This window comes from Colossoma macropomum, unplaced genomic scaffold (genome assembly GCF_904425465.1).
Source record: "Colossoma macropomum unplaced genomic scaffold, Colossoma_macropomum, whole genome shotgun sequence".
NCBI lineage: Eukaryota > Metazoa > Chordata > Actinopteri > Characiformes > Serrasalmidae > Colossoma > Colossoma macropomum.
The window spans coordinates 52833-76461 of NW_023495383.1; the positions used below are offsets into that span (position 1 = coordinate 52833).

The window sequence follows — 23629 nt, forward strand, 5'->3', positions numbered from 1 at the left end:
GCAAATCTCGTTAAACGAAATAGAGAAAAAACAATAATTCCAGCCATTAAGGACCCAATGGGAAAGATTATGCAGACCCCAGATGAAATTAATAACACGTTCAGAAATTATTATGAAAAGCTTTATTTATCAGACCATGACCCAAAACTGGAAGATATAAATACTTTTCTCAAAATATTAAACTACCAAAACTAACAGGAGAACAAAAGCAGTCACTAGTAGAACCAATATCATTAGAGGAGTTTCACAAAGCCCTAAACCAAATGCCCAACAATAAAGCACCAGGTCCAGACGGTTTCCCAGCTGAGATTTATAAACATTTTTGGCAAATATTAGCACCACTCTTAATTTAATTAACAATAGAAATCAAACAAAATTCGAGATTTCCCACTGATATGAATACAGCTACAATTTCTCTCCTCCTCAAACCCAACAAAGATCCCACCATACCAACCAGTTATCGGCCTTTATCACTCATCAATACCGATATAAAAATCATAAGTAAGGCATTAGACAATAGAATAGAAACAGTTATTCCATCTCTAATTCACCCTGACCAAACAGGTTTCATCAAAGGCAGACACTCTTCCACTAACATGCGGCGGCTACTCAACATTATCCAATATACTGCCGACCAGGAATCACAAACAGCAACTGTAACCCTCGATGCAGAAAAAGCCTTTGACAAAGTAAATTGGAAATTTCTATTGGCTACATTACGCAGGTTTGGTTTCGGAGAGTCATTTATCCAATGGATTAAGATCTTATACCCCTCACCTACGTCACTATATATACATATACGCCACTGTAACCACTAACGGTATAACATCACAGCGGTTCACTCTTCACAGAGGCAGTAGACCAGGACGCTCTCTCTCCCCACTTATTTGCTATATTTATAGAACCATTAGCTGCAGCAATACGCCAAAATGTCAATATCGAAGGAATTCAGACGTTAAACATTCAAAATTAGCTTATATGCAGATGACATCCTACTTTTCTTACAAAACCCATCCTCCTCAATAAAAGAAATGATTCAAACTATTGAAAATTATTCTAAAATCTCAGACTACTCAGTTAACTGGTCCAAATCCTCTGTTCTACCAATACATAAGAACCTCTGTCGTACACCGCTACAGACACTCTCTATTCCATTAAGCACTAATTCCATCACATATTTGGGCTTAAAAATTTCCCCCCAGCTTTCAGAATTACCCAACCTTAATTACATCCCCCCTTCTCAAAACAATAAGTGATGACCTCCAACGGTGGATAAACCTTCCCATTTCCCTCATAGGTAGAACAGCTATAATCAAATTATTAATCAATTAGCTGTATCAATTCAGAAATTGTCAAATTATTAATCAATTAGCCCTGTTTAAATATCACTATTCCCCTATCCCTTAGAATTATGTCTGTTAGGAGACATATCAATAATCAGTATGATGAAGAGAACTTCCACCGCCCTACTCGCCGCCCTAACCATCGCCAAGAAAACCATCCTCATGAACCGGAAGACAAAAACGCCATTACAGTCACCCATTGGAAACATTTACTACTGGATCATCTACCTATGGAAAAATATCTGCTTCCATCAAACACAGAAATACTCGGTTTGACTCAACCTGGACACCAGTTACCAACTTCTTACAGGAATCTTCCACTAAACCAACTTTACTGGAGAAGCTGATATACTGAGATCAAATACCCAGTTCAAACTACCCCACACAATCATAACCACTCCCCCCTTTAATACCACACACACACACACACACACACACACACACACACACACTCACACACATATAAACACAGACACACACACACAGACACACAAACACACATATAAACACAGACACACACACACACACATATTATTATTATTAATTATCTTATGTATTTTTTTTCTTTCTTTTCTTGTTTTTGTCTATCTACCTGTTTGTTTTTGTTTATATGTCCTCCCTCATGAATGTATCACAAATAAAAATAAAGTTTTAATAGTCCTCCAATGAGGGGGGTGTTGGTAGGCCAAAAAAAAATGTATTTCTGCCTAGGCCACTCGATCAAACTATAGACTATAGCTTGTCATAGACCTCAGTTGTTTTGGTGAATGGTTAATGATAATGTTAATGGTGTTACCAAGTAAACTCTACCACACACTGCTGGAGAAGCGCAGCATGACACACAGCTATATCACATACTTTCATCTCAAGTCCAGGATATGTTTACATTTTTAGATTCAAACTTAATGTACGTGTATGTTTTTAATGGAATAACAGTTTTTCAAACATCAATTTTGATAAATTTAGTTCATCATATTTGGTATTTAGTTCATCAAGTTTGGTACATTCACAACCCAGTACATTCACTGCTCAGTACATTCGCAGCCCAGTACATTCACTGCTCAGTACATTCGCAGCTCATTACATTCGCAGCTCAGTACATTTCTTACTGTGCAGCTAAAGGTCCTTTCAGGTTAAATGCTGTCCATACCAATGAAACTACTGAGGCAGACTCTCTCTCCTCTCTCTCTCTGTGCGTGAGCGGTAGAGTGAGCGGAGCGCGGTGAGCGTGGTTGGCGTTTTGCCACACTTTTTTCTCTGTTGTTACGTCGTTGTCAGTCTGTATCTGTAGTTTGTTTGAGTGAGTTTGTGTGTGAGTGTGTGTGTGAGTGTGTGTGTGTGTGTGAGTGAGGTGTGGTAGGGTGTGTGCGGGGCGTCTGTTACCGGCGTTTTGCTGGGAGCATGGCGTCCCAAAGCCCCAGGCTGTATGAAAGCCTGTCTCGCCGGCATGGTGTAAAGGTAGAGTGCGGCGCGAGTGTGGAGGAGTGCTGTTTGGCGGCGGGGAGCGTCGTCGGGTACAATAATGTTGTGTCTGCTTCGCGCATGAACAGTGCTGTGGTGATGTTCCTGTCCACTGTGGACAAAGCCAACGAGCTGGTGCAGAGTGGACTCGTGATTAGTGATCAGTTCGTGTCTGTTCTGCCCCTCAGTACTCCGTCCAAAAAGATCATTCTGTCCAACGTCCCCCCGTTTATCTCTGACGAGCTGATCGCTCAGGAGCTGTCCCGATTTGGAAAACTTGTCTCCCCCATTAAAAAGATCCCCCTCGGCTGTAAATCGCCCCTGGTGAAGCAGCTGGTGTCGTTCAGGAGGTTGGTTTTCATGGTGCTGAGAGATGGTGAGGACGAGCTGGACCTGGTGCTGAAGTTCAGAGTGGAGGGGTTCGAGTACACGGTGTTTGTGTCGTCTGACACCAACATGAAGTGCTTCAGGTGCGGCCTGACCGGACATCTCGTCCGAGCCTGCCCTGAAAAGCTCAGCGCTAACGCTAATGATGCCGGGAGCGCGGAGCCGTCCCCCCTGCGGCTGCTGCTCGGCCGGCTGCGCGGGACCCGGCGGCTGCGGCGCCTGCGGGGGAAGAGCCGGCTGCGGCCGTGCCGGCCTCGGAAATGTCTGCTGGGATTGCGCCGGCCGCGGACGAGCCTTTACCGGCGGCGCTAACCGCGGAGGAGCCCGCTGTGGACGAGCCTGGTGGTGAGGAGCAGGAGCAGGAGCGGGGGATTCCTGACCCGGGGGAGCAAGATAACCAGGTAAGGGACAGCGGTACTGAGATCAGTCTAGCTGGTACAGCAGTGGAGGTGGAAATGGAAAAGGAGACTGTTTTTAAAGTTCCTAATAAAAGAAAGAAGCAGAACCGAGGGAAGGGCACTAAACAGGCCAAAACAGACAGCAGTGCAGTGAATGAGGTGGAGTCTGAGAGCGAAGGCTCTCTGTCTGACTCGGGCTGGTCGGTGTGCTCGCAGGAAGAGAACATGGCTGTGCTCTATACTGTTGATGATATAAGAAAGTTCTTGCGGGTCACTAAAGGCCAAAAGGGCGTCCGTGTTGAAGAGCATTTCCCAAATAGTTCACAGTTCATTCATGACGTCAGGCATTTTAGGAGGGAAGGGTCCTTCACCGCTTTAGAAGTCTACAGGCTGAAGAAGATCCTGACCAGACTTAATAAAGTGAGCACTGAGGATGAGATCTGACACTTCCTGCCCTCCCTGGTTCAGAATGGCCTCTGTTTTTAGTGTGTTTTGTCTATTTTATTTTTTAATGGGTGATGTCAGAGTGGCGAGTCTGAACATTAATGGGGCGAGAGACTGTGGAAAAAGAGCAAAGCTGTTTGAGTTGGTGAAACAGAAGAGACTTGATGTTATATTTGTACAGGAAACGCATAGTGATGTCAGTAACGCTGCAGACTGGGCTAAAGAGTGGGAGGGGCTTGCATTTTTAAGTCATGACTCTTCTTCCAGTGGTGGGGTGGCTGTTCTTTTATCACAGAGTTTTACTCCTTATTCTTATTCAGTGGATGAAATTTTAAATGGCAGACTTTTAAAAGTGACAGCATGTTTTGAGAACACTGTTTTTGTTTTTATTTGTGTTTACGCCCCAACTGGGGGGATGGACAGGATGTCCTTTTTGGACACTCTGGACACCGTAATTGCAGGTTGTGGTTCTGATGAGTTTTTAATACTGGGTGGGGATTTTAATACTGGGTGGGGACAGCATGGACAGGAACCACATGGAACCGCATGCTGCGTCCCGTAAGAGATTGTGTGAGATGCTGGAGGCCCATGACTTGTGTGATGTCTGGAGGAACTTCCATGGAGGGCAGAGACAGTATACCTGGGCACATTCAAGAGATAACACACTCTCATTGGCAAGGCTGGATCGATTTTATGGTTTTAGGTATCAACTTTCTGCTTTTACACGCTGTCTTATCTCCCCAGTTGGTTTTTCAGATCATTGTATGGTCCAGTGCACAATAAGGAAACGTAACGTTAAGCCGCAGAGTGCATACTGGCATTTTAACACTGCGCTTTTAGAGGATGCCAATTTTAGAGAGTCTTTTACTTTTTTTTGGGATGTTTTTAGCTCAATGAAAACATCTTTTAGCTCCCTGCAGCAGTGGTGGGACATAGCTAAAATACAAATTAAAGTATTCTGTCAGCAGTACACTCTCAATGTCACAAGGGACATAGCCAGATCTCTCAAAGCTCTGGAGACTGAAATAGTGGCGCTCCAGGGTTTAGCAGAGGCCACAGGAAATCGGGGGCATATTGAAGCTCTGAAAACAAAAAAGACTGCATTGGCTGACCTTTTAGGCATAACAGCACAGGGGGCGCTGGTCCGCTCACGTTTCCAGTGCGTGTCGGAAATGGATGCTCCTTCAAAGTTCTTCTTCGGTCTCGAGCGCAGAAATGGACAGAAAAGGTTTATGCATGCTGTGCGTACAGAATCAGGGGATCTCTTATCTGAGCCTTCTGAAATTCGCCAGCAGACAATTAGTTTTTTTCTCAAAGCTGTACGAGAGCGAGTGGGCAGAGGCACGAGAGGTGGAGGAGGGATTCTTCCGTGACCACAGCCAGCTCACGCGAGAGTCTGCTGCAGTGCTGGATGCTGATATCTCTCTGGGGGAGCTGTATGAGGCTCTTCAAGGCATGGAGAATGTTCGGGCGCCAGGTATTGATGGTCTCCCTGTTGAATTTTACAAAGCGTTTTGGTCAGTGTTGGGGCAGGATGTGCTGGATGTCCTCCAGAACAGCATAAGGGAAGGGAAGCTTCCGCTGAGCTGTCGGAGGGCCATTCTAACCCTGCTACCCAAGAAGGGGGACCTAGCTGAACTGAAGAACTGGCGCCCTGTCTCTCTATTGTGCACTGACTGCAAGCTGCTCTCAAAAACGTTAGCCTCGAGACTGGGGAAGGTGATGGAGCAGGTGGTTCACCTTGACCAGACGTACTGTGTGCCTGGAAGGTCAATTTTTGACAATGTATATCTAATTCGTGATGTTTTGGAAGTCTCCAGACTATTGGGCTTAAAGACTGGTCTCATTTTTTTGGATCAGGAAAAGGCATTTGACCGGGTTGAACATGGCTATCTGTGGAAAGTTCTGGAGAACTTTGGTTTCAACCCAGGTTTTATAGCCATGATCAAGGTTTTGTACAGTGACATTGAGAGTGTACTCAAAGTTAATGGTGGTTTATGTGCTCCTTTTAAAGTGCACAGAGGTATTAGGCAGGGCTGTGCTCTGTCTGGCATGTTGTACTCTCTAGCTATTGAACCTCTGTTGTGCAAACTGAGAGACTGCATCTCCGGTTTGTTTATACCTGGCTGTTCTACTCCACTGTGTGTCTCAGCATATGCAGACGACCTTGTTGTGATAGCAAGTACCCAGACTGATGTGGATGTTTTAGATAGAATTTTAAATGATTTTAGGGTTTTATCATCTGCAAAAGTAAACTGGACCAAGAGTGAAGCAGTTTTAGTTGGTGATTGGGATGGTGGGGAACCCATGCTTCCAGATGGGTTGATGTGGAGAAGGGGTGGTTTTAAATATCTGGGGGTGTATCTGGGGGACAGTATCTGTAGTGCACAGAACTGGGATGGCATGGTTGAAAAGATTAAAGGACGCCTCAGTAAGTGGAAATGGTTAGTCCCCCAGATGTCCTATCGGGGAAGGGTGCTTGTTATCAACAACCTCGCTGCATCATCGCTCTGGCATAAACTGGCCTGCGTGGACCCCCCACCGAATCTGCTGGCGAACCTGCAAGCCGTGCTTGTGGACTTCTTCTGGGATCGACTGCACTGGATTCCGCAGGGAGTTCTACATCTGCCAAAAGAGGAAGGGGGGCAAGGACTCGTCCACTTGGCTAGCAGGGCCGCTGCCTTCCGACTCCAGTTCATCCAGAGACTTCTTGCTGGTCCCAGTGAGCTGGTTTGGAGGGCGGTATCATGCACAATATTACGCACAGTAGGTGGTCTGGGGTTGGACAGAGCATTGTTTTTAATGAGCACAAAAACACTGGACATTGCTGGGTTGCCTGTTGTTTATCGAGGACTTTTTAAAATCTGGAACTTTTTTAATGTGAATAAACAGGCTGGCTCCGCTTTGCACTGGCTGTTGGAAGAGCCTCTTTTCAACGGCACACGACTGGACTTGGAGGGCACGATCACCCCTGCACTGACTAGAGTCTTGTTGTCATCGGGAGTCACAACCCTCCGCCGGCTGGTGGACGTCGCCGGACCAGATCTCACTCGGGTGGAGGACGTGGCTGCAAGGCTGGGGATGAGGTCTCTGCGAGTTGTGGCTCAGCTGCTCGAGGGCTGGAGGACAGCTCTCTCTCCTGAGGAACGCGAGCAGGTGAGGGACTACAGTGCAGGGGTGGTCAGTCCTACAGAGCATGACCCATTCCCGGACATCACTATCACGCCGGACCTACAGGACTGTGAAGGCCCCCTTCTGGAGTGTGAGGGGGAGTCTAGAATGAACTTGGGGACAGTGTCTGGTAAGCTGCTGTACAGAGCCTGTGTGAAGGTACTGAATAAGAAAAGACTGCACAGTAGAACCGACACACCATGGCGTGATGTTTTTAATCTGAGTGATGATGTGAAGCCGGAGTGGAGAGCACTGTATAAACCACCATTGACTAAAAAAGTAGCTGACCTGCAGTGGAGGATTTTACATGGTATTGTCTCAGTCAATGCTTTTATTTCTGTTTTAAATCCTGAGATTTTACCACAGTGTCCTTTTTGTCCCCAGAGAGAAACTGTGTTTCATGCTTTTATGGACTGTTTTAGGCTTTGCTCTTTGTTTGAAGTTTTAAAGAATGTTTTTAGGTCTCTTAATGTGACTTTTACACTCCAGACTTTTATCCTTGGTTTTAAATACGTCAGAAGAGAGAAATCCAAATGCCAACTGATCAACTTCATTCTTGGGCAGGAGAAAATGGCGATATATATCAGTCGTAAGAACAAGGTGGCGCATGGTACTGACTGCGAGGCCACAAGGATTCTCTCTAGACTGGTCAGATCAAGGATTTTAATTGATTTTAATTATTATAAAAGCATGTGTGATGTGGAGGCCTTTGAGGCGATGTGGTGCTGTGGTGGGGCCGTGTGCTCAGTGTGCGAGGGTGAGCTCCGCTTCGCTCCTGAGCTCAGATGAGCCAGACTGAGTTTTATTTGTTTTCCTGTTTTTATCTATTTATACAGTGTTTGTCTTATTTTTATTTAATCAATTAATTTATTTCAATATAGCCTAAGATGACACATTGTGACGGATGACTGTTTTAAAGAAAGTGCTGGTTCAGTAAAGGACCCTCAAAAGTCAAAAAAAAGTCTCTGTCTCTCTCTCTGTCTCTCTCTCTCTGTCGCTCTCTGTCTGTCTCTCTCTCTCTCTCTCTCTCTCTTTCTCTCTCTCCCTCTCTCTCTCTGTCTCTCTCTCTCTCTCTCTCTCTCTCTCTCTCTCTCTCTCTGTATTACTGTGTTCAGCCACTCCTGCGTGTGGAATGTGGTTGTTGTTGTTTGGAATCTGGAAGTAGTTCATGTTTTTCTAATAAAATCATTCAGACACTCATTGAGTTGTGAACCTGAACTGAAACCATTTCTCTGTGAACAGAAACACAGAAACTTCCTGAAGTTCTCCTGTAGTAACTCTGTCACTGAGCTTCATGCTGTGTTTCTCTTCATGTATGAGTGGAACATTAGAACCTGTTTAATCTGACCGTACATGGATGATGTAGTTAATAATGAGACCATTAGAACAGCAGCACTGCTGTCTGTCTGGATTTCTGGGTCACATACAGACAGTCTGTTCAGTGTTTACTGACTTTACACACATATAAACCCAGAGCACTGAGTATTTATACATCAGTATGAAGCTTTATACTCAAATACACGTTTGAAGAGTTTGATTTGACCTCAGATACACTTTTAATATAGTGAGAGTGAAATGTGCTCCAACTTGTTTTCTCTTTCTGAGGAAAAGGAAGTTGTCAGAGTATCATTCAATCTGGACTGTGATTGAGTGTGTGGTCAGGTGTGTGGTCAGGTGTGTAATATAATAAACTGGTCTACTGTGAGAAACTACAGTATTAAAATAGAGCTGATGTGATAATATATGAGCTGATGTGTGTCTCTGCTGTAGGACTGGAGATCCTGATAAAGACAGAGCTGAACTTTTCTAACTAAAGAGTCTGAAAGACTCTGAAGACTGACTGAAATATTTATAATAATGCACTGTACATGTGAACACGCTACATTATACATCCTCTACATTTATTTTAAGAAGATTAATTGTTATTGTAGGAGTTTATTTATTAGTAGCTTCTCTTCAGTCACATTTCTGTGAGTTCCTGTCTCTCTGGGTTAAGAATGTGGGGGGGGCCATCAGATTCTTATTCACTTCTACAGAACTGACGACAAGCTGGTTCTTGTGAGTTTCAACAGGCTCTCATTCCTGAGCTCCACTTTCAGGTCTGATTTCTAGTACTTACAATACTAGATGAATGAGTCATTAAAGACTGGTGGATTTATTAATTGATACCTAAATTTAAATTAAGAGAGAGATTTGATCCACAGTGACCTGATCACCATGATGACTGATGCTACACTTTGTGCTGGACGTTGTTTCTCTCAGCTGCTGTAACTTTGTCTGTGAAAAGCTGGACATTTACTACTGTTAGCATTTCTGACCTGTTCACCTTTTTCTGAGTCTCAGTTTGAGGCAGAATCTGGAACTTATTAAACTACTGACCACACAGCACTGCTAATCAAACTACTGACCACACAGCACTGCTGAACAAACTACTGACCACACAGCACTGCTGATCAAACTACAGACCACACAGCACTGCTGATCAAACTACTGACCACACAGCACTGCTGATTACACTACTGAACACACAGCACTGCAGATAAAACTACTGACCACACGGCACCGCTAATCAAACTACTGAACACACAGCACCACTGATCAAACTACAGACCACACAGCACTGCTGATTAAACTATTGACCAAACAGCCCTGCAGATAAAACTACTGAACACACAGCACTGCAGATAAAACTACTGACCACACAGCACTGCTGATCAAACTACTGACCACACAGCACTGCTGATCAAACTACTGACCACACAGCACTGCAGATTAAACTACTGACCACACAGCACTGCTGAACAAACTACTGACCACACAGCACTGCTGAACAAACTACTGACCACACAGCACTGCTTATCAAACTACTGACCACACAGCACTGCTGATTACACTACTGAACACACAGCACTGCAGATAAAACTACTGACCACACAACACTGCTGATCAGACTACTGACCACACAGCACTGCAGATAAAACTACTGAACACACAGCACTGCTGATCAAACTACTGACCACACAGCACTGCTGATCAAACTACTGACCACACAGCACTGCTGATCAAACTACTGACCACACAGCACTGTAGATAAAACTACTGACCACACAGCACCGCTGATCAAACTACTGACCACACAGCACCGCTGATCAAACTACTGACCACATAGCACTGTAGATAAAGCTACTGACCACCCAGCACTGCTGATCAAACTACTGACCACACATGCATGGTGCAGGATAGGTGTATGATGATATGGATGATTCATATTACAAAACTGGAACAAGTTTTAAGAAATTATCAGACAGTTTCTAGATAGAAACTAAAAATTAAAGAGGACTGATTTAATTTTAAGCAGCTGACTAAATAATATTAAATAATATGCGCTTGTAATCGTTTATTAAGAGATGCACCGATATTAAATTTCTGGGCCCAATCACTGAAATGATCATCTTATTTGATTGATTATTTCAATTATTTTAAATTATGTATTTTAACACTGCTTTAAATAGATATCTTACATGATTGGAAACTCATCTAAATCCATTCATAACACTATGTGAATAAATATAACAATTCCTAAATTCCAGGAATATGTAATTATATATGTAAAGGAATATGTAATCAACTGGCTACAACAACCAACAAACAAACAAAGAACCAGACAGTCGGCTAAAAGATCATGTCATGTCAAAGGCTGCATTTTTAAAGAACTCACTCCAGCTAGAACTTTGCAAGTTCTTCTGTATTTTGAAATTTTGACTGAACATAAGTTAAAGAATATTATAATAATATAGTTAGTAGTTATATAATAAACATAATATAATATGATGAATATATAAATTAAACAAAACATTAACACAATGGTCACATGCAAGTTTAATTTTTGGCTCTTGTTCTAACATTTAAATTCTCCAGCCAAACCTTCAGTGTTACCAGTCCCATCTACCAAGTATTCAAGTAATCCAAAAGTATTCAAGTAAACCCTTTCTTGAGGACGAATCAGCTTTCTGTGTCTCTCAGCTGAGAATCCTGTTACTCTTTCAGTCGAGTCCAGACAAATACTAAAACAAAAGTCCTCCTACAAAAGGAAACACAGCATTAGTTAACTTTTTCATTTACAGTGTATTTAGAGCATAAAGATACACACATGCACCTCATACTTACACTGAGCTTAAAACCGTAACAGTTTCTCAGTATCAGGACTTTATAATGCTGCCTTCAAGTCTGAATTCAATGGTTTTGGTCAGTAAGAAGACAGACACACTGAAAATAATGCTTTTTTGTTTACATTTGTTTTTCAGTTGCATTTCTGCAGTAAAATGATAAACGGGATGCTTATCAGATGAGTAATGTTTTTATCATCACATTAGCATCACATAACATGCTTATATTTGTGTTTTCATGTGTGGAAGATTTTAGCCTGTAATGTTCTTGTTTGGCTGCTGAATAACTGAAATACAGCCAGTTTACAATCCAACTATCAGCGGCTCCCAGTGCTTATCTGTTAACATGTGACCAGCTCAGTAAATCTGAATCTCCCACTAGCACATACAACATTGTAGTGATGTTCTTGTGCGCTCATCTCGTAAGATCGGACACGACTTGAAGGCAGCAAACATGAGAAGTTCTCAACTTTACAGATGCTACATACTGAAACTCCAGATAGACCTCTGGTGGCTGAAGTAAATCATGACATCTACATATCTGTTAAAAAAACTGTTATCTGTTATAGTTGAGAAAGCATGTAAGCTAAAGACAGAATAGATTGTAGGTCTAAGCGACAGTGGACCATGTTTTGTGTGCTGAAAGGACGTTTAACTATAACTTTCATGCTAATTAAAGTACTTGTTACTTTTAGATTACAAATAAATATCGAAAATGTCTCCCTTTAATGTAATCTTATTATCAATACCTGCACCAGAATATGAACTGGAATACTATTTTTAGAGCTGATTGCTGTTTTTAAAATGATCACTTTGTAAAGTTGTATTTGCCAATAAAATGTTAGTTTGGAAGTTTAAAGCTTGCACTATTAGCATGTATGCTAGCGGCTAGAAAACAAGCTGTTTTGTTACTATTTTTATACTCTTAGGAGAAATGTAGATTTCACTTGACTCTATACATGATTCTGTGTGGAGTCTGACCGATATGTTACTATATTACTATGTTAGTAACAGTCTGTTGTTGTAATTCAGTCCGGAAGAGCAGCTGGAAAGTTGCATCTGTCTTCATGGATAATTGTACTGTTTAAATAATGGAACTTGACTTACTTGAACATTTACTGAAATAATTCTACCATTATTATTATTATTATTATTATTATTATTATTATCATTATTATTATTATTGTTGTTGTTGTTGTTGCTGTTGTTGTTAGTAGTAGCATGATACATAATTGTACTGCCCAGTATGTAAAGTTTTAAATGTAAAACAAAAATATTCTGTATTGTAGACATTTGCATGACAAATGCAGTAACTCTGCTCTCGGCTTTAAAGACTCTGAACTCTGACCTCAGAATCAGGTAACTCCGCTCTCGGCTTTAAAGACTCTGAACTCTGACCTCAGAATCAGGTAACTCCGCTCTCGGCTTTAAAGACTCTGAACTCTGACCTCAGAATCAGGTAACTCCGCTCTCGGCTTTAAAGACTCTGAACTCTGACCTCAGAATCAGGTAACTCTGCTCTCAGCTTTTAGTGGATATTATTACTGATTTTACTGTTAGTGGATCTGACTCTGAGTGAAACTGAGTTCTGAAAGGTAAAGTTTTCACTTCAGTGAGTCGATTGATCAGTTGATGAATGTCTTCATAGGAATATGAGCAGGTTCTGTGTTTGACAGGTCTGATTGTTGCTTTATTGTGTTGTTTTTCTTTAGTTATGTAGTGTTTCACACTGTGTTTTGCGCTGTATGTGGTTGCTGTATGTTCAGTGCTGGGGCTGTAAGCTCTAATAAGAAGACTGCACATGTGAGCTGTTAGTAAAAGATGTTTTGTGACTAGATGTAGATTATTAACCCTGTAAAATCCCTCTGACTACATTTTATAGTTTAAAAATTACACTTCGTATAATCACAGTGCTGGGATGAATCAAAACAGACATTTATTTATCACTTCAGTGTGAACAGAAAACTGTTGAGCACCCTAAAGCCCCTCTCAGAGATCAGTTAGGCTGGTTTTCAGTATTAAACTGGACTGCAAACTTTCAAATAACAGCAATACGGTCACTAAAATGACTTGAGCGTGACATTTATCAGCGCTCTCACATTCCACGCTGCCAAAATCTATTGGAGTTTAAAATTAAAATATAGATATAAAACATCTACCAATTATTGGTTATCAGAATTTTTATCTAACTCTAAACATTGTTTTTACTCGCGGTGGGAACTTTACCAGCGGCAGAGCAGTAAAAATAAACTAACACTGTATCCTAACAACAAGCGATGTGAGCGAGAACAACAAAACCAAAATGCTTCCATTATAATCACTGAGGATGTCTACACCAGCTGGGGCAGCAGAGTGTGATGTGGTGCATTGCAACTTTTTTGACAGGCGCCCTGTTTCTGTTTTGGTGCATTGTGTCGCTCTGCAGTTCCTCTCAAGGTTCCCTCCTTTTGCTCTTAGGGAGTTTTTCCTTCCCACTGGCACCAATGGCTTCCTCATGGGGGCTTGGACCTGGATTTTTTCACAAAGCTGCTCTGCGACAACACTTGTTGTAAAATGCGCTATATAAATGAACTTTGACTTGACATCTTAAAGCAGATGAGAAGAAAGTCCTCCATGAAGTGTAGAAGTGAAGGGTCTTTATTAATCTTCTAGTAAACAGTTTGGAGAGAAACAGCCAGACTGCTGGAAATTTGAGGTAAATACCATTTGTTAGCTAGGTTAGCTAGGTAAGTAGATACAAGTTAGCATATCCAAGCTGCTCATCTCCACGGCAGTATAAAACTCTATAAAATACATGCTGTAAATTACAGCTGGAGAGCTCTGTCAGCAAAGCAGCTATTTTTTGGTAGATGTGTGGTTTGTTTATGTTTTACTTGTCACATACTTGACATCTCCAGTGTAGATCCTGCAGGCCTTCCACTGCGATGTGGTACAACATTTGGATGCCAGTTTTCTGTTAGGAAATGGTGTAATTTTGAGTTTGGTGTAATTTTGAGCTGATCATAATCCTGACACTCTCCACGTCTTTCCTTAACGTCAGTGTATTTTTCTCCTCCATTCAATGCTTAGTATCAGTTACACTATCCTTCATTATCTCACTCAGGCGTTCAGCAGTGAGTTAGTGTCCCTAAGAATGTACTTTGACTATGGAACTCCAGGTATTCAAAAGATGTGTGAAGTTTGTTACAAACTGAACACAATGTGAATAAACAGCACTAAAACATGAAATATTCAGATGTGATTTTATTGCATTTAGACCCACCTGCAGCAATGCAGTATTTTTTGGAATTTCACCAAATTGTTTAAAAAAGGTCTTTTGCTTCTCATGAAACAGATGTGACAATGTGAAGGATCCACTTTGAAAAAGAAAAAGGAGAATGGAGAGTTTGTCTGCCTCATTCAGGAGCTTAAACATAGTCCTTCATAATGTCTCTAGCTTAAATTTTATGAACTTTTTCACACACAGCTCAGATCTCCATAACTCTGATCTGAGCTGATTTTGGAGACACAACTCCATATGAGGCGAAACACAAAGCAAACAGGCTGAATGTCTTCAAGTGGAAATCATATAATGTTGAACAGGCAAACTGTGACACTAGGCTACTTTCCATTTGGGAAAAGAGAAAGTATAGCATGACGAGCTATAAATTATACAAATAAATCACGTTTGGTGTGTAAAGGCCTTAAAACTGTGAAGTTTGTGGAATAATTAAAGCACCTGTTTTGGTACTTTTTCACAGGTGAATAGTTAACAGGTGATGCTACCATGATTGGGTATAAAAGGAGCATTCAGAAAAGACCTGATGCAAAGTGGAAACGTGTGCTGTGATCAGAAGAGTTAGCCTTTCAAATTGTGTTTGGAAGTAATGGATGTTGTTCTCTAGGCCCTGCTTGTCCCAGCTTGTTTCAGCAACACAATGCCAAGCCAGATTCTGCACGTGTTACAACAGCGCGGCTTCATAGTAACAGAGTGCAGGTACTAAACTGGCCTGCCTGCAGTCCAGACCTGCCTCTCAATGAAAATGTGGGACACATTATGAAGTGAAACATACAACAATGTAGATGCCGGACTGTTGAGCAGCTAAAGTGTTATGTAAAGCAAGAATGGAAAAAAAAATTAATTTTACTACTATAACAAATTGGTGTCCTCAGTTCCCAAATGATTACTGAATTGTGATGTAACAGTGGTAAACATGCCACTGTCCCAAATTTAGAATATTGATATATATATATATATATATATATATAGAATATAAAAGATATATATACCAAATCAATTAAGTTAATTACTTGAAGCATTAAACATTTTGTCATTTTGTACTGTTTTCAAATGAATACATGTCAAATGGATTTGCAAGACATTTTTCTTACTGTCACAACTTGTTGGAACTGGGTAAAAGGCTTTCAAGTTCAGTGGCATGTTATATGCAGATTCTTCACATCCTTATGTGTGTGTGCATCACTGTACAGGTTTTCTTTAAAATAATTCAATTTCTTTAAAAAAATGAAAGCAAGTCTCCTGAAAAGAATGGAAACCGTAATAAAGACAAAGAGTGGACTGACTAAATGCTGAAACTTTGGACCTGGCCTGACCTCTGTAGTAAATAAATGAGCCATTCAGAGTGCCCACACCAGTGTCTGTGATGCTGCAAATGTGCTCTTTGCTAACTCCACTCCTCATGGCTACCTGTCTTCCTGTAAACTGTCTTTCAGGGATGATGTTTCTTTGTGTGATGCTGCTGACTTTCTCTGGCTTTATGGAGACCATGTCAGGTATGTGTGCTCTATCCTGTAGGAATAGTAAAGAAAAAGTAAAATATATATATATATATATATATATATATATATATATAAAACATGAAGCAATGTAAATGTTTTATATAGGCAATATTTTCATACATACAGTGCCCTCCACAAATATAGGCACTCCTGGTAATCATGATCAAAATGAGCTGTAAAAAATATTTACAATTACAGTCCTTTTGATCTTTTGTTTAAAATATAAGCAACAATCTAACCTTTATTTAAGGTGTAATGATTGAAAGAAAAACCTAAATCTTGTCATGAAGTAAACATTTTTCTTAAATGTATGTGTGCCACAATTGTTGGCACTCCTAGAATTAAGAGTGAAATGTAACTGAAGTATATTTTCATTGATATTTTATGTTTTTAAGTTCACCTGAGAGATTAGCAACACTTCAATGGTCAGCTATTACTTCTCAGGCCAACACAGGCCAAATTCCCTCAGTCACCTATCGCTATGAGAAAGACTAGAGAATACAGCAGTGATGGTTGTTGACAACAAAAGGTTGTTGGGCTGCACAAATCAGGAAACGGCTACAAGAAAATAGATAAACAGGTTTAAAATTCCCATTTTCACTATCAGGGCAATAAGTAAGAAGTTTAAAACAACTGTAGATGGTAAGAATCTGCAAGGAAGAAGACGTATGTCTGTACTGACCCCACTTACAGTGAGGAGGATTGTTTGAGTGGACAAAGAATCTTCAAGGATCACGTCTCGCAATCTACAATCAAACGCCACCTATATAACCAGAAGTTGTTTGTGTGGGTATCAGAGGAAAGCCTCTCCTGTCGACAACCAGCATATTGATACTCCTACAGCTTGCCAAACAATACTGGAACCTTTGGTGGGATCGTATTCTATGGTCAAACCAAAATGGAGGAGTTTGGCGTGAACACAGAGCCATTTATGAAAGGACTTCATCCCCACTGTGAAGTACGGTGGTGGATCTGTGATACTGTGGGGCTGTTTTTTTCCAAAGGCCCTGGACAATTTTTTCGGACACATGGTATCTCAGACTCCATCAAGTACCAGCAGAAATAAAGTCATAACCTGGCTGTCCATAGTTTGGATCTTCCAGCAGGACAATGATCCAAAGCACGCCTCAAAATGAACATAAAAATGGTTCACTGACCGCAGTACAGTTTTGCTATGGCCACCCCAGTCCCCTGACCTATACCCCTTAAAAACCTGTGGGATGAGCTGAAGAGGAGAGTCCAAAGTGTTAACCACATAATCTGAAGGATCCGGAGAGATTCTGTATGGAAGAAAGGTCTTAGATCCTTTGCCACATGTTCTCCAGTCTCATTAAGCGTTATAGGAAAAGACTTAGAGCTGTTTTGTTTGCAAAGGGAGGCTGCACAATGTATAAAGTCAAGGGGGGGGTGGAATAATTGTGGCACACATGTATTTGAGAAAAATATATATTTCCTGATGAAATTGAGTTTTTTTTTCAATCGTACTTCAAATAACGATTAGATTTTTGCTAATATTTTGAATGAAAGATCAAAAGGATGAGCAATGAACAATGTTTTTTATAGCCTGTTTTGCTCATGGTTACCAGGGGTGACAATATTTGTGGAGGACACTGTATTTTTTTTCAAACTAATTTTTGTTGTTTTATTATATATCATGTTTGTTTTTTGTTGCAGAGAACTTTAAAGTAATTGGTCCAGCTGCTCCTCTTGTTGTTGAAGCTGGTGAAGATCTGGTTCTGCCCTGTTCTCTCCAACCCAACATCAGCGCTGAGAATATGATGGTGGAGTGGATCAGACCTGACACTGACAGTCTAGTACACCTCTATGAAGATCATGGAGACAGAAATGATGATCAAATTGATTCCTATCGAGGACGAACAGCTCTGTTTAAAGAGGAGCTGCAGAAAGGAAACACTTCACTGAAACTCTCAGCAGTCCAGCCTTCTGATGATGGAGCTTATAAATGTTCAGTTCAGGACAAATCCTACAGCGACGCCATTACTGTTCATGTTGAAGTCAATGGTGAGAGACATAACAGTTTAAATACTGAGCTTATTTTGGAATGAAAACCATCAAGACAACATTGTTGATTACTAAGACACAAATCAACATTTAGAGTGGAGGGGCTTCATTATTTGTAATATATCGAGGGAGTGAACAGTAGTTCTGATATTTGGCAGATACTGTGATGACAGAGAGAACAGAGACAGAGACTCCATTATTCTTTTAATATTTAATGTTTAAAAGGTACATGTGTACAAAGTGAAGACAGGAGAAGCCAAGATTCATTTTGACAGATCTATACTTGAGTTTTAGAAAGTCATAGTTTAAAAAAAGCGTTACAGGAGTAAAAAATGTAAGTAAAAAGGAAAATGTGAAATTTCTCTGGTCCTTAAAGTCTTCTAGATAAAAGCAGCAGTATACTGTCCTATGCAAAACTTTGGGCATCCCTGGGGAAAAAAAGACATTTTGCTGATCTTTGAAGTGAAAAAACAAACAAACATAATGTTGCAGATTGCAATAAAACACACAGTTACTAATGTTTGATTAGTGTAAAAAAACAGACAAACAAAATCTGAAAGCTAATTTGATGCCTAAAAAGCTGGTAAAGGCTATTAAAATATACCAAAGCACTTGTTATTAATGCCATTAAGAAGTGGCAGTTAAGGAAAACTATGAGGGTGGATCTTGAAGACCAAGAAAATTCTGAGATGGAGCAGCTCATATGCTGGCCAAAGGCAAAGCAAAGGACCTGCAGGAGGTTTTAAACTGACCCAGGAATGGTGGTGCACCGTTCCACTCTGCAGTGTCGCTTGCAAAAACATGATATGTATATAAGAGTCATCAGAAGGAAACCTGTATACAAACCTGTGATCACAACAGTGAATGTCTGAAGTCTGCAAAATACCATCTTGAAAAGCCAAAGGTGCTTCGTAAAACATAACTCTTTGGCCACATTCATTAAGGGCCATATTCAGTTATATAAATAGTGGGAAAAGATATCCCATTCTACTTTTTTTTTTTGCAAATCTCTGCATATTTTATTGTAGAGGCCATGAAATTACTGAATAAGAAACATCACTTCTCAATGTTCATTTGTTTTTTTTAAATATCAACCTTATTATTGAAAGGTAAAATTTATCATGTTGAGACTTTGACCATCCGGTTTGCTTCACTGCTCTCCACCAGGACAATAACCCGCCCACCTTGGCAGTCTTTAACCAATCACAGCACTTGCCACATGTCAAGTGTACAACTGTTTGCAGCAATAGGCTGTAAAAATTTAAAGCTATTTTTATGCCCCAGACTTATCTGGCTCATTTTACCTGACTTCATCCTGTTTAAAATTTCAAGGTTACACCAGTACTATAATAATCTAAAGTTTCAAATTAATATCTTTTAAGCGCCTTTAAGCTCCATTACAGAAAAAAGACATGCATCAGATTACATGCACATTATAAAACAGGATAGTTACAAGTAGGACTACATTCAGGCCTCATCCATGGAAAATCATTGCCTTTTGTCAAAATTTGCCATTCTGAATGCTAAATGTGTCAAAGGAGCCATGTACATTTGAAGGGTTTTTCACTTTAGGAAGAAAAATCTCACAAGCAGCAGTTCATGGTCTTTTATTCAGCCAATCCATAGAAAATAAGTAGTTTTCAAACGGGGGCAAAAGTGCTAATATGTGTAAATTATCATTGTTTGTAACTAACATTCAGCTCCTACTGGACTGCTGAAACTGCTTAAAGCTACGAAGTGTCAACAAATTACATAAAATCACAAACAGTGATCATCAAAGTCCAAGTATGACACACCAATGTAAAGTCTTATGAAGCAGCACAGGCTTTAGCAGAGAGAACACTGATGACGGCCAGTCAGAGTTTTAGAACGGCCACTATTTTTAATTATTGTTGAAAAGGGGCTTCTTTTTATAAATATTCTTGATCTTGAAGGCTCTCAAAAGTGGTCCATCCGATTTTTTGACTGTGATATAAAGCAGAGACAATTAAGTCATCCATAATTTATCATTTAGCTTCAAGATATGCAAATAATTAATAATATAGCTTAAATGTACATTTGGAGCAAAAAGGAGCAGCATATGATAAAAAGAACACCTTGTAAGCCATTAAACATGGGAGTGGATCTGTTATGCTTTGGGGTTTTGAGGAAGTCAGTGGAAACACTGCATAGGTAGAAGTTTAAGTTTAAACGTGAGCAAATTCTGGAAGCAAATGTGACCCAGGAAGCTGTAAAGATTCTGGCTTCTACAACAGGACCATAATAATGATCCTATATCCACCAATATCCTGGAAAATCTGTGGGTAGATCTTAAGCATGCTGTTTTTTATTAATATTTTTAATATATTATATTTATGACCAAGAAACCTCTAAAAAGTGCAGAGGAACATCCTTAAACCTTAACACTCATTAAGATTGTCAAGATCTATGAATTTGCATGATGATGCAAATTTTATATGCCCCCTCGTGTTTCCCCTACCCCCTCTATCCAGCACACTGTCTCTATGTTTAAACAGGCGCAGAGCAGGTCAGAAACAAAGCTTCCACTTTAGTAATCAGAAAATAAAGCTGGATAATAACTTTGTGGTGGTGCTCCAGCAGAACAATTCAGATTCTGTCATTGTGTTACTCCAACACCAGTCACTCAACTTCACTTCAACTTCAGTTTTGAGTCTTTGTCCCCTTAACATGCCTCAGTGCAGCACCAGTGAGCTGGAATTGCTTGTGGCCTATAAATCTTCCTTTTTACTGAACTAACTTTAGTCTCTAGTGCTAAAGAGAGGAGAAAAAGTAGTGTAAGTGACAGGACGACACAAAAATAAAGGTTTACATTTAGATTTGTGTTTTATTATATAAACGTACAGTGGGGTTGAGTGAGCTGGTGATGTTATAACCTTCTTGCCAGATTTTACACTGTTCTAATTTTAAGTACTAGCATCATTCATTTATTTTAGTTAACAGCTAACTGCACACTTCAAACTACTGAAACAAGCCACATTAGCACAGGCATGTTCTGTAGCTCTAAACAAGTGTTCTGATGTGGAAACTACTGGTCCTTTTTTTGGAAGAATGTGTTTTCAATAGAAAAATGTGAACTCTACACTGTGGTAACACATTGGACACAAATAACAGTCTATAGTTTATACAAAAGTTTGGGTGCCCCTGGTGAAATTACGTTTTGTTGAGAATGTTTTGTACATTTGCACAAAATGTAATTTGTTTATGTTGTAATGCTCAGTTATCAGTTATCATTCAATTAAGGTACATTTTATTTTTATGAATTTTTTCCGGTATGTTAATCTCAGCAAAGAAATTGAAATTGTGCACTTAGATATACAATTATAAAAGTAATAATAATACAAAGAAGAAGAAGAAGAAGAAGAAGAAGAAGAATCTATGCAAGAAGAGTTAAACATATCAAAATAAAAAAGTTTTTTTATGGAAGGGGGTCTTTAAAATATTTTTTCACAGGTTGTATTTACTTCTTTTCCGCTTCAAAAATCAGCTAAAATGTCATTTGGCCAGGGGTGCCAAATCTTGCACACAACTGGCAAAAGCCAGCTACATAGCTATAGTGACACCAAGTGATCAGTCTGCCACTTACTGTCCAACACTAAACAGCAGTACATTACACAGGAGTACACAGAGTGCAGATACACAACAGTGTGGATCAAGTGCAGAATATACAATAAATACACCAGACAATAAATATACAAAACAATAAATACACAAGAAAATAAATACTAGACATGGCTGCAAAACAGTATATACAAATGTATGTACACACATACATATACACATGGATTGGCAGGATCCAGCAGGATGTGAGTGATGAAGGAATTAATGCAAACATTGTCACTGTAAACTGTACAGAATGATTGAGGTCTCAAAGCAGACTCAAATAAAGAATTTAAAGTGCAGGCACACAGTGATGGTGAAGCTGTGTGTGATCAATCTATGGTGGATGCTGGAAAGGGTCCAGATTAATCCAGGTGTATGTTGCTGTTTTCCACCTATTTTTCAATATTTCTGCAATATTACATGGTTAAGCTGTAAACAAAGTAAGACAGAGTGGTTTGATGTGAAATTCTTTGTTCGAGAGAAACCTAGAGACTCAGAATTGTTCACAGTGGTGGTGATAGGAACCAGCTCTAAAAGCTCCCTCACAGAAAGTTACTATGTGATTGAAATGGTTATGAATACTCAACCTAATGACATTGTTTTATAAACGTTTTGACCTAACACATGTTTAAATAATTTTATTTCATGGTGGAGAGATACATGCAGGTTTGCTGTCCCCAAAGCCAAAGAAAACCTTTTTTTCAGATTAAACACTATTTTACCATCATCAGCACTGCATATAAGAACTCAGCAGACACGTGTACGTTCATTGGAGGTTTGGAATAGAAAGTAATTTTTTGCATTGTAGACATTGCGACCCCTGGTTCCTATCACCATCACAGTAAAGAAATCTGAGTCAGTACAACTCTCTACAATGAACCTTTTCACATCAAACCTTTTTATATGACTTTGCTTTGCATTTCAGTGACTGAATTATGTAGAAATTTTGAAATATTGATGGACTTCCCCTTTTACTTTGACTTATGTTTTTTGTCTTTCTAGTACACTTAAAAGTAATTGGTCCAGCTGAGCCTCTTGTTGTTGAAGCTGGTGAAGATCTGGTTCTGCCCTGTTCTCTCCAACCCAGCGTCAGTGCTGTGGACATGACAGTGGAGTGGTCCAGACTGCATCTGGGTGACAGAATTGTGCATCTGTATGAACATAATAAAGATAGAAGTTTTGATCAGATGGAATCTTATAGAGGGAGAACAACTCTATTTAAAGAAGAACTGAAGAAAGGAAACGCCTCACTGAAACTCTCAGCACTGCGACTTTCTGATGATGGAGCTTATAAATGTCTCATTGAAACTCGAACCTGGGATGATGATATAATTGTTTATGTTGAAGTTAAAGGTAAGAACCATCATGATTTCAGTGCATCATTAATTATCAACTATTAATGTGCAACAAGAGCATTAATTCAGCTTCATAGTAATTTTTAGCCAGCCATTTATCACAGACAGCCTTTCAATTAATCAAAGCAGGGTTTTGGAAAAAAATGAAATTTTCACCATTTCCCACTTACTCCAGATGTAGCCAAACAGCCAAGACGTGTCCAGATTTTGCTTTTTAGTGCAGGGGCTACAGTGCTGGGGCTAACAAACACTGGTTTGTTTACTGTGTAAATTAAATTTTTTGCCAAAGCATTCGTTTAAATCTAAAATGTGAATTTATTTCAGGACACATTCAGTATGTATGGCAGTGTGAGGAGTGTAAAAAGTGCAGAAAAGGCTGTGTTTAAATAAAAGTATGGGTTCAGTGTGTAAATCTCATTTATGTAAAAAGGAAAGTGTGGAGCTGATCACACTGTATAACACAGATAAGTGAATCTACCATG

The 23629-nt window shown here is 40.0% G+C and overlaps 1 protein-coding gene across 5 annotated transcripts in view; it reads left to right on the top strand.

Annotated features, from left to right (window-relative positions):
• The window catches only part of LOC118801949 (ribonuclease inhibitor-like), a 54522-nt gene that overhangs the window by 8785 nt on the left and 22108 nt on the right, over positions 1 to 23629 (top strand). For 3 of the 5 annotated variants that reach the window (XM_036562354.1, XM_036562351.1, XM_036562356.1), the window contains exons 2-4: positions 16084 to 16143; positions 17824 to 18171; positions 22795 to 23145. In XM_036562354.1, coding sequence (XP_036418247.1) covers positions 16086 to 16143; positions 17824 to 18171; positions 22795 to 23145 — 757 coding nt within the window. In that variant the 5' untranslated portion in view covers positions 16084 to 16085. Of the gene's footprint in view, positions 1 to 12724; positions 12730 to 16083; positions 16144 to 17094; positions 17445 to 17823; positions 18172 to 22794; positions 23146 to 23629 lie in introns of those variants that run through there. The other 2 variants (XM_036562352.1, XM_036562355.1) reach the window with 2 other exon arrangements.